We start from the raw sequence: 12,031 nt of genomic DNA on the forward strand, positions 1-12,031 counted from the left end.
ATTCCTTAAATCACATGGAACTTATTATTTTTAGGTATAAATAATAATTGATTTATTATTCCTTGCTGACGGGACTTTTCCTTTAATAATCCACCATGCAAAGATACCTGCTCTTCTTCTTCTTCCTGGGAGAATCTTCATCAGAACCCTTCCTTCCTCGACCCCTGGATCCACGCTTATCTTTCTGGCCCCTAATATCGTTCTCTGGGGAAAAATAAAAACACATTTACTCATAAAAATTAAACTTTCGATGCAGCCTTACACAGATAAAGCCTTATAGTTGCTCCACTTACTCTTCAGTCCCCTTCCTTCTGTACTTTCATAACCACTCAGCTCTAGTTTCTCCTTCAGCTCATTCTCGAACCGAGCCAGATCTGCATCAAGTCTGCGGATGTGTTTATCCACCTGCAGTAAAATAACAACAAAAAAACATAAACCTTTCAATCAGAACAATTAAAGCTGGTCTTGGTTAGCGTGACCTCTACCTTTGAATGATCTAGAAACGTTTACTGAAAGGAATTAAGATCTGACAGTTAAGCGGAATCCTGAGTTCAGACTGACCATTTCATATGTCTGCATTGCAAGCTGCACTTTGTCATCACTGAACTCTTTGCACTTGCTGTAGGCGTTCTGGATCTTCTGCAGGTGTTCCACTCTCTGCTCCGAGGCCAGGTTCTTCACATTTGCTATGTACTCCTCCGCCAGTTTGTCGATCTCTCCTTTCTTTTCTGCATAACGGATGATAGAGAGACGAGTAAACTCGCTGTTGCCACCACAGCTCCAAAGCTAATTAAGAAACTTTCATATTTCTATTTCAAAATATTGCAAAAAAGCTTGCCACTGCAAGTAGAAAATAGAAAAGTCGTGAAGTTATCAGTGAACATAATCACCTTCGGTTCTGTTGTCCAATTCCCGCATCAAAGTGAAGTTCCTCTGTAACTCGCATGGTAGATTTTCAATACCTAGAACGGAGTAAAATGAAAATATACATTTCTTGTTTATTTAACAAATACATATGATTCAAGTCCAGCATTAGGCTATTTTATTTGACATATTTGTTAATGAAATGAAAAAGAAAAAAATGGATGTCTACGATATAGCAGCAGTAAATAGAGTGAGCAACATCTAAACGTTATGGATCTCACCTTACTAGGCAGCTTTCCGTGGACGTTAGAATTAACATTAGAATGATGATGGGAATGCCTCTGGACTAAAAATGAACCCAACAATATATTCATCTTTTTCTCGTCACATCGTGAAAATTTTATGAAATTTTATCGGAAAAAAATCTTGTGTATCCGATCTCATAATTTCAGTTAATAACAGTGTTTTTTCTGATTGTATTTGGACAATTACAAGAATAAAGTCATAACATTATGAGAATAAAGTCTTAACATTACGAGAATAAAGTGCTAATATTAAGAGAATAAATTATTTACATTACGAGAACAAAGTCGTAACATTCCGAGAATAAAGTCTTAACATTATGGGAATAAATTCTTAACATCACGAGAATAAAGTCCTAACATTACGAGAATAAATTCTTAACATCACAAGAATAAAGTCCTAACATTACGAGAATAAAGTCCTAACATTACGAGAATAAAGTCCTAACATTACGAGAATAAATTCTTAACATTACGAGAATAAAGTCCTAACATTACGAGAATAAATTCTTAACATCACGAGAATAAAGTCCTAACATTACGAGAATAAAGTCATCAAACATCAACCCGTTTCAGAAAGAAAGCTTGGAGCTCCGCCCAGCAGATAACAGCTGACCAGCTCCTCCAATCAGCAACCAGAGTCCACTTTGACATCCTGCCCAGTTTGATGCTGCTGCTAAAAGGTTTCCTGATTTATCAAACTGATGCTAAAGTAGAACTTCACATGATGCTCCACATTCCTCATTTTAGGGAAGACAGGGCTTCTCGTAGGAGTTGTCATAAAATACAACTTTATTCTTATAATATCAAAACTTTATTCTAAAAATAGAAGAAAAACAAAATCTCTAGCCTGACCCTTATACTCTGTTGTACATAACAGTGTTTTTTCTTATTGTATTTGGACAATTACAAGAATAAAGTCGTATCATTACGAGAATAAAGTGCTAATATTAAGAGAATAAATTATTTACATTACGAGAACAAAGTCGTAACATTACGAGAATAAAGTCTTAACATTACGAGAATAAAGTGCTAATATTAAGAGAATAAATTATTTACATTACGAGAACAAAGTCGTAACATTACGAGAATAAAGTCATCATACAACAACCCTTTTCAGAAAGAAAGCTTGGAGCTCCGCCCAGCAAATGACGGCAGACCAGCTCCACCAATCAGCAACCAGAGTCCACTTTGACATCCTGCCCAGTTTGATGCTGCTGCTAAAAGATTTCCTGATTTTTCAAACCGATGCTAAAGTAGAACTTCACATGATGCTCCACATTCCTCATTTTAGGGAAGACAGGGCTTCTGTAGGAGTTGTCATAAAATACAACTTTATTCTTATAATATCACAACTTTATTCTAAAAACAGAAGAAAAACAAAATCTTTAGCCTGATCCTTATACTCTGTTGTACATAAAACTGTAAAAATAAAGTTGTGATAAGGCTTTTTTTTTTATTAAGATAAACCAAATTTGATCTGTTTTTCTAACACGTGGTGTATATATGGGATGTGATCTCATTAACATGTCAGCCCGTTAGATGAGTCATAAGGACCATTTCTACACCTCTGCTGGATTCATTGAAAAACATTATCTATGGATCCCAGAGAACTTAGATGCTCTGAGCACAGAGCTTTCCATCTTAGAGTGGATTTCCCTGTGAGGATGGGTGATCATGGTGAAGCCCCCCCCCACCCTGCAGTGAGTGGAAACGCGGCTGTCTCCAACAGGTTGCACATGCATGGTGCAATATTTACTAAGACGTCCCCAAACTTAAAAAAAAAAAAAAAAACATATTTATATATATAAATCATAAATCTAAATATAAAGAAAATGAATGTTTCTCTTAGATTTTAATCTTTAAGGACGTGTTTATTAATTTACCAAAACAAAATGGCTCATGTTTTAAATTGTTTTCGTAATTCATATCACTTTCCAGGATCACTTCATTATCATTTTTTCTATCGGTAAAATGCACACTATAAAAAGGCACTTTAAGAAACTTTATTTCCATTTGAGCGGCGCTACTCTGCTAGCAGGCGAGCTACTAGCTAACGCGCCTTTCCTGCCCAGCAATCATGTCCTTCGATAAATAAATAAATAAAACTAAACTTCAAACAAAGTTTTACGTGACAGTTCCATCACGACGAAGATCATTTTTTAAATACTCACTGTCAAGATAATGCTCCAAATAAATAGCCGTTGCCATTTTGAGATATCTATTTAGCTTCTGCGTACTCTCCTCGGCTGGCTAACTGCTAGTACTAAGGAGCGCTTGTTTTATCCACCGGGCTGGCCGTTACTATGGCACGGAGAGGCATGTTTCACAGCTGAAAGTTTGTATCGTGGAAGAAACATTTAAATTACGACCAAATATTGAGTCTCTTTATTTTAATATTTTTATATCAAAATTTGATTACAAAAGCAAGTCCTGAGTCGTTATTGGAACTCTAAAATAAAATAAAATAAAAACACAAAATAAGGAAAAACTGACCTCTGGGGACATTAAAAAATATTAATATAAGATTTGGTGTGTGGCTAAAAATGTATAAATAGTAGTTATTTTCTTTTGGCATTAAAAAGCCCGTAGAAATATTGTGTTTCATCCCGACCACCTCTTTCTGAAAAATTACACTAGATTTTTTTTTTGTAATAATAAAAATAAAAAAAAAGAAGCTTTTATTTAAAAAATGTTTTACTGGAACAGAAAACTTTTCATCGAGGATCTAAAAAACTTTTTAGGACGCATTAAGACTTTGGCACTGAGCATACAGCTTAGAAAACTAATCTGTGATTATTATAAAAAATAATTTGCTGAAAATAGAATATATATATATATATATATATATATATATATATATATATATATATATATATATATATATATATATATATATATTTATTTATTTTTTTAATCTATTTAGAATGAATTTTTACTTTATTCTTACCCTAGAATGGACCATGAAATATCCCCAAAATATATTGTGGAATAGGCATCAGATTCAGATATAATTTTTTTTGACAATTGATAAGATGTATTTTACTGTAAATTTAAGCATTTTTTTTCTAATTGCTTAAAACATTTAAAAATTAAACATTTTGGTCAAATTAATGATAACCTGTCGTTTCTCGTCCCATGTGTGCATCAGGAACGTGGAGTTATAATCAAACGCACCTCCCTTCGTTTGCTAGCATTTTCCACCACGGTCAGCTGATCGGTGACGTCAGTGAAAACAAACGCACCCTCCCTCCGCACAGAGACTGTTGGTTCGTAAAGATGCTGTGTGGGCGGGGTTAACACCCATCCCAGAAAGAAGACATAGCGGATAGCTATATAGGCTTTTCTTGCTCCGAGTAACGCATCTTAGTTTTTTTCATATCACTTCCGCGTTTTCTGTATCCTCAAGAAAAGGTTATCTCGTCCAAAACATTTAAGGACTCAAGTAAGTATCTAGACCAAAAATAACGCCTCGTTAACGTATTATAAGAACTAATGAAGTCAGTGTTGTAATGTTGATTCTGACTATAAACATTTAAAGTGAGCGTTAGCAAGTCTGCTGTTGGTTAGCTATTTATAGGAAGCAAAAAGCTAAAAACTGCATCCCGTTATTCATCATTTCATCATGTTCTCTCACCAACAATATATTATTATGAATTACTTCTTTCCTATAGCTCTATTGAATAAAGCTAAATCATTTAGAGAGTCAAAGTAAATAAAAAGGTTGCTTTTAAATTAAGATTTTAATACTTTAGGACAAAGTCAATAAAATATCTTTATATTTTCACCCAAGCTTAAATATCTGCAGCAGCTGTTTTGGTTGCTTTATGCTATGTGACTGTAAAATTATAAAGTTATCAAACAAATTAGGTACCGGTATATATTTTTTTCTTTATTTATATACTGCTTGTTTTATTGTTTATATTTTAACTGTTCACTTTTATGTTATTCTTTTTTTATTTTCTCTAAGATCCAAATTGGTGTGACCATTTTTCTCTATAATCTTTTTGCTGCTGTAAACACCAGAAATATCCTATCTCCATATTCTATTCTATTCTATTCTATTCTATTCTATTCTATTCTATTCTATTCTATTCAAGGCCTCTCCAAAGGTTTATCTCAGACATGCCCCTCCTGTCACCAGAGAGTGTCTAATATTTACATTTCTTCCCTTTAGGCGTTGCTTCTGACATGGCTATCGTAAAGAGCGGTTGGCTCCACAGACAAAGTAAGCAGACTTTATCGACTTGTGGCAAATTATTTGCACAAACTTAGCTGGAGTCTGATTTTGTTCCTCTAAAGGCTCCATCCTTCGCCGCTGGAAAAGAAACTGGTTTGACTTATGGGTGGACGGCCGCCTGGTGTTCTACAACGACCAGCAGCGGCGTGACATGGAGGATGACATCCACATGAGAGTCCACTGCATTAACATCCGTAGCTCCGCCGCTTGTCAGGGTATCGTCACATGGTTTATTTTTGTTTGCTTATCAAACAGACGCCAAGTCTTCTAGCTGACGACTTTGATACGGTTTTAAATGTGTCACCTTTGTGTTTCCTCCTTCCTTCTAGAGCTAAACCCTCCAGATGGGAAAACACGTGATGCCTTGTTCCAGATAGTGTGCAGAGATGGACGGGTCATCAGCTTGTGTGCAGACAGTGCAGATGATGCCTTGTAAGGCAGGAAATACACTCTAATTATTATATTAGTGATTAAATGCACATTAGCCCCAACATTTAGGTTTAAAGTCATATTTCAGTAGCAGAGATTCTTTCATTCCTCACATATGTGGAGCTTATAGTCTGATGTAAAAAGTCAACATATGTAGTGAAAGTATGCATAAGGAGCCTGATGCTGGAAAACCAATTCCAGTTGTTTTTGAATAATAATAAGATTTTTTTTTGGTGATTTTCAACATTACATTTCTTTAAATCAATGTGTTTGTTTTTATTTTAATTCAAGCCCATCTCTTTTGCTATTAGAAACAAACTTCTTGGCTGTTTGGAAAATGGTTTTAAATAGAAACCTGCCAGGGGGACGACTAGTAGTTTAAAGTAAATGTGTACCTTTTTTTTTTGCTCTCTGATGAATGTGGTTTCTATCTTTGGTGGCAGAGCTTGGACCATGGCTCTGCAGGACGCCAGAATTAATACGGTGAGTGTTTTGGACATTTTCAAGCGATACTTGGTGGTTTTATTTGTAAAGAAAAATAACTTTTTAACTTTAAGTATTAGACATCTTCAAGTGTTTTCTGTTTTTGTCACATGTTCAAAGTATTTGATCAAAAATAGTTTTGGATTAAAAACAAAGCGCTGTAGAGTTTTGTGCTGAAAGAAAAAAGGTAAATACATTAGTATATATTTTTTTAAATAAACACTGCAAGGTGTGGAGTGTGCATGTCAGTACTTTTTAAAGCCACATTATAAGCGGTATGTCTTTAGCTTTAAATATCAGGAGATGAGGATTTTACTCTTTTTTTAAATAGCTTAAGCTGAGTCAGATTAAAGTTTGCACCTGTGAAAATCAGCCTTTACGATCCTAAAAATCTTAATTTGATACACCTATAGGACTTTGACTAGGCCATTCTGACCCTTTGTCAGGTTTCAAGTCTTTACCTCCGAGTTTTCTAAGGATTGTTCAAAATCAGCTCACCTATCTTCCACAAAGTGACCAGTTTTCCAAAGCATAATGCTGCCACTACCATGTTGTGCACGGGGCATGCTGTGTTCCAGGTGTTTTTTATTGTTATATTTCCACCCTATATAGGTCCTCACCAGCTTACCATGTTCAATCTGTTCCCTATTTGACGCATGACAAACTGAAAATGGGACAGTTTGTGTTACAGATAGCTGAGCTTTATTAACAATGGGATGTTTGAACGCAGTTGATTGAGATGGAAGGAGGGGTTAGGTTAAAAAAAAAAAAAACATGTTATACTTTTTAGCATTTTCTTTTTAGATTTTTTATGTGTAACATTTAGAAATTTGTCTCATTTACCTTTAATTATACAGTTATACAACATCTGTGTTGGTCTATTACGAAAAAAAAAAATATATATATATATAAACAAAATATGCAAAAGTTGAAGGACTTTGACTTGCAGACCTTCGATGCTGCTGCCTGTTGCACTTCTTAGAGCAAATAGCTCAGGATTGTTGCTAATATAATATGATGTTTCCAGGTGGCAGCTGCTCCTCAGATCGGCTTTGCGCAGGAAGTCGTGGCATCAGCTCCTCCCCCGTACTCGGAATATGCCCAACCACAGGTAGAAGGAATAACCGGGGTTAACACTTCAATAGGAAATACTCTCCATATTCTGACGCTGTTTTATATATTGCTTTATTTTTCATTTTATAATAAAAAAGTGAAAATCCAAAGTTAGTATCTTAGAAGAGCAATGATTTGGTCAAAGCTAAGTTTTATCGCCATCTGGTGGAGAAGGAGTGGAAGGGACTATCTGTATCACCAACCCTTGCAGATTTAAGCAAAAATAAAATCTTCTTTTTCTCCAGGTTTATGCCCCAGGACCATATGGAGATTACACCGCTCAACCTGCTCATCCCACTCAGATTATGTACTCTGGGGACGGGCAGCCCTACGCTGTAGCTTATCCATATCACTACCAAGGTAACTAACTGCACGTCGTCTAGCACAGGGATCCCTAAAGTGGGTCCTGGAGGGCCCCCGTCCTGCAGGATTTAGAGATTTCCTGCTCCTGCACAGCTGATTTCCATTGATGGTTGATTAACAGGCTTTGTTTGAACTGAAATCATCAGAATCAGCCTCTAACCTGCAGGACAGGAGCCCCTCCAGGACCCACTATGGGGATGCCTGGTCTAGCAGAACTGCAGCAGTTAGAAGCTGCTAGCTGCTGAAGGGCGGATTAATCCATGGGTTTGTTCTGTTGTGAAGGTGGGTACGCGGCCCCCGGAGTGAACCACGTCATTATTCAGGAGCGGCAGCGTGACGACGCAGGGGACGTGGCTCTGGGCATGCTGGCCGGAGCAGCCACTGGCCTGGCGCTCGGCTCTCTCTTCTCCGTCTTCTAACCTGCGCTGCTTCACTAACTGTATCTGCTGTATGAGCTCCTGTCGAATGAGGCGTGTCTGTTGGTCCTCATGACGCAGACATGGCTGTGATAGACGGAGCGAACACTTTTAGCAAACTCCCAGGCAGTGTTGTTCCTTTGTGATGTGTGCGTAGAAATATCTCCTAACCAAAACAGTAACTATTATCCTTTAAAGGTTATTTAAAGAGGATTCATTATGTGCACATCATTTTTTTCTGTTGTAACGTTTGTTTACTTTTTCCTTCAGTTTGAGTCCCAGATCTGCCGTGTTTCTGATTTGTTTCTGCTTTATTCAGGTTGATTTAGAATTGGTGTTAACACCGGACACACCGAGGCAATAAATACTTCAATCGTAGCGTCTTTAGGAAAAATTATAAAATATATGCATTCAAAGCTCAAAGGGACACGCCTTTTCTATAATCTTCCATTTTAACTCATCGGCAGCTGTTGAATTGTACTTCCTGTTTGGATTTGTTTGTATTGATGATTTAATCTTTTATTTCTTGAAGCACATATAGTTAGCACATTAGCCTCCAGTGAAGTTTCAGTTATTTACTTAAAAAAACAAAAACTTACGTGAATATATATTCAGTTTCATCTCCATGCACAGCGTTTCACCTGACATTTTATTTCCTTATAAGAAATGTAAAAGAAATACTTTCTCCTATTAACACTGAAGTCACTTTTCTCCTTTATGGATAAAATATTTAAAGGTGTGAAATAATCTGATTCACTTTTATCAATTAAATCAAGATGTTAATGATGTATTTTAACAAATAAATATATGCAGAAGATAACGGAGAGCTTTGTTTTTGCGTTGTTTTTATTAAACCCTGAGTCTTGTTCACAGAACACGAGATGCAAGAAATGACCTCAGATTTTAACAGCGTCTAAAAACACTGAATTTTGACCACAAAAGTCACCTAATAAACATATAAACCAACTGCAATAGACACAGTAATAAAAGGTTACACAAACAGAACTCAAAGTGCTTTAAAAGGCTTCACCAAACAGACTGGAATTCATCAGAGACCCAAAAGAAAAAGAAAAGATGAAAAGAATCATGAAGTGAAAAATTGATCTGTGTTGATAAATGAAGAAAAATCTGTAAATCCAACTTATCCTCCACACTGGAAAAAATCCAAATCTAGGTAAGTCCTTTTTTCTTAAAATAAGTGCATTTGTTCTTGAATTGAGGAGATAAAAGAGACATATTGCCAATGGAACAAGACGATTTAGGTTTAAAATAAGAAAACACAACTGCACTTATGTCTTATTTCAAGCGCAAATTATCTAATTATCTTATTTTAAGAGTAAAAATACTCATTCCATTGGCAAATTATCTTATTTACATACTCAAATCAAGGGTAAATACACTTAATTTGAGAAAATGTTACTTATTTCTAGAAAGTTTTTGCAGTGCATTCATGAAAGTAAACTTGGTGCAAAATAATCCACCTTCTATGATGGACGCTTGTAGTGTTGAAAAGGTGCAGAGCAGCGAAGTTAATCTGGTAAACACAAGCTTCAGTGGAACAGATCAAACAGTTTCAAAAGTTTGCAACCTCATGAGAAAATGTCCTTTTCTCAGATTACATCAGCCAGATTGGCACAATAAGAACTATAGTTTAAAAAAAAAAAAAAATCAACCAAAGTCCCGTCTCCAGTAAATTAGCCTTCTTGACCAAAATCTTCTGTAAACTTCTTCAGCTGGTCCAAGTCCTTCTCGTTGACTGTGGGCTTGGTGTTACTCAGAGACCGGAGCATGTCCGCCTGCACAGAGAACCCAGCAGGTCACACACACGCATCACCAATGCAGGGAAATAATCACCCATCGTCTTCTCACCATGGAAACCACGGGCTCCAAAAGCTTCTCTCCAGGAACCTCCATCCATGTCATCTCTATGGCGTTGGGATCTCCGGGTGAGCACGGCGTCAGCAGGTCGTCAACAACAACGCCGGGATTGTTAAATGAGGATCCTCGAACCTTTAGATCAGAACAAAGCTTTTACATTTTTTTTCCTTTGTTTAAAGCTGTTAAATGAGGAAGTTATTTCCCCTTGAAGGCAGATGCGCCTCAGGACTTCCCCACCGGTTCTTTTCCTGGGAGCAAGTTAACTACTCTTAACTCAAACTGGGTAAAACCATATAAAAAGGACTATAAAAACAGGAGAAAAAAAGAGTTTATTCCAGATCAGGTCGTTACAGGACAGAGAAAATGCTTGGAGCTAAAACAGCTGTGGGCTCAAAAATCCCGTCTACGAGCGTCCGGCAAAGATTGAGCCCCGAACAAGGTCATCACCTGCTTCTTATAGCTCATGAGTCTATGTGTTGCACCAGGTGGATGCTTAGCTGTCCGTATCAGAAACTGACACGCCATCCAGATAGCTCTCCTCTATCAGTCCGCCTCCAAGATGTGCCCATATTCTGTGTATCTTTAAAAGACAACAAGGCTGTCCTATTTAGACGACCTACTTAAACAAAGTGACATCCACCATGTGAAGGAAGGCCATCTACTCTCTCTATCTGGCTAACAAAGTAACAATGCACATGATGTGTAAAAGAATAACCCTAACAATGCAATACACCTCCGTATTGAACTGAGATAAACACAATAACATTTTACCCCCATAAGAAACTATTTACCTACATTTCAAACTTCCCTGAATAGGAACAAAAGTCACATTTTACGGAAGTCAAACAGAATAACATCCGTGAACAAGTCCATGCAGACTGTGTCTGGAAGCGAGGGGAAAAATGCTAATCTGCATAGATGATGAAACTGAACAAATGGATTTCCTCCTTTCTCTTTTTATCCACAGACAGTGCTTATTTACACAAAGTTCCTGCTTTTAAGGATGACTGAAGAACTGAAAATGTCATCTGTTGTTGAAGTGGAAAAGTGGCACAATTTTTGGATCTGAAGCTAATCTCCTAATAAAATATACTATATTTGTTTGTTTTTTATTTGATCCTTTTTAGATGGAAATAATATTTTCTTCAATTGAAAAATTATAATACAGGAAAAATATAATGAATCAATATTAGAACAAAGAAGTGACGGCAGAATCAGAAGCTGCTGATCTAATATCTTTTTTTCCATGACTGTAACCCTGAGGCCCGTTCGTTCTCTCTACCTGGAACCAGGTCTGTTAGGAACCATATTTGTCCCGAGCGCTTCCACTAAAATTCACTCCACATAAGTTCCCCTTGAAAGAAATGTGCAAAATGTAGAAAAGCTCCTTAATTAATATAAACTGTTTTAAAATTATTAGACATTGTTTGACACTTTACTGTGCAGAGATGTTTCTGAACTCACTGATCCTCTCACATTTTACCTAAGGAGCTACTGTCTGGTCTCAGACTAATCAAACTATTCTCAAACCACTAGCAAGTCTTTATAATCGGGCCTTAAAGGTTTTATATCAAAAGCCAATTAGATTCCATCATTGTCACATTTTGGCTAAATGTGGCATTTTGGATTTTACAAATTTCCTAAATTATAACATTTTAAAAATGATTTTTAAGTGTTTAAATGGACTAGCACCAATACCATTAAGCGATTGCATACAGAGACTGCAGGGCAATAGCAGATCTACCAGAGCAGCTTTGGATGGAAACTGTAAGGTCCCCTTTCCAAGAACCACTTTTGCTCAAAGGTGATTGTCTGTAAGAGGATCTGCAGCTTGGAACTCACTTCCTGTTCACTTAAAGTCTGCAACCAGTTTTAGTATTTTCAAAAATCAAACAAAACTCTGCTTATGTCAAAAACAGACCTGTACTCATTTTTTTTTTTTT

General features: G+C 36.5%; 3 protein-coding genes across 3 annotated transcripts in view; 1 reads left to right on the forward strand and 2 right to left on the reverse strand.

Moving 5' to 3' along the window:
* Positions 1-43: 43 nt before the first annotated feature.
* On the reverse strand, positions 44-3,441 carry LOC107099458 (inhibitor of growth protein 5-like). Its single transcript, XM_015397591.1, has 5 exons — positions 3,341-3,441; positions 891-962; positions 562-728; positions 294-405; positions 44-204 (listed from the first exon to the last, which is right to left on the reverse strand). Exons 1-5 carry the CDS (start codon positions 3,375-3,377, stop codon positions 83-85), a joined length of 510 nt encoding a protein of 169 aa, XP_015253077.1. The 5' UTR covers positions 3,378-3,441; the 3' UTR covers positions 44-82.
* A 1,056-nt stretch (positions 3,442-4,497) lies between these two features.
* On the forward strand, positions 4,498-9,223 carry plekhb2 (pleckstrin homology domain containing B2). The gene is made up of 8 exons (XM_015397583.1): positions 4,498-4,611; positions 5,344-5,394; positions 5,469-5,621; positions 5,736-5,838; positions 6,279-6,318; positions 7,346-7,429; positions 7,677-7,791; positions 8,077-9,223. The coding sequence occupies exons 2-8, from the start codon at positions 5,358-5,360 to the stop codon at positions 8,211-8,213; spliced, it is 669 nt and encodes a 222-aa protein (XP_015253069.1). The 5' UTR covers positions 4,498-4,611; positions 5,344-5,357; the 3' UTR covers positions 8,214-9,223.
* A 316-nt stretch (positions 9,224-9,539) lies between these two features.
* The window catches only part of LOC107099453 (vacuolar protein sorting-associated protein 4B-like), a 7,964-nt gene continuing 5,472 nt past the window's right edge, over positions 9,540-12,031 (reverse strand). Inside the window, exons 10-11 of the mRNA XM_015397582.1 lie at positions 10,080-10,220; positions 9,540-10,006 (exon numbers count right to left, since the gene is read on the reverse strand). Of these exons, the coding sequence (XP_015253068.1) occupies positions 9,905-10,006; positions 10,080-10,220 (243 nt within the window). The 3' untranslated portion in view covers positions 9,540-9,904. The remainder of the gene's footprint in view (positions 10,007-10,079; positions 10,221-12,031) is intronic.

Source organism: Cyprinodon variegatus, unplaced genomic scaffold (assembly GCF_000732505.1).
Source record: "Cyprinodon variegatus isolate N-32 unplaced genomic scaffold, C_variegatus-1.0 Scaffold872, whole genome shotgun sequence".
NCBI classification, from domain to species: domain Eukaryota; kingdom Metazoa; phylum Chordata; class Actinopteri; order Cyprinodontiformes; family Cyprinodontidae; genus Cyprinodon; species Cyprinodon variegatus.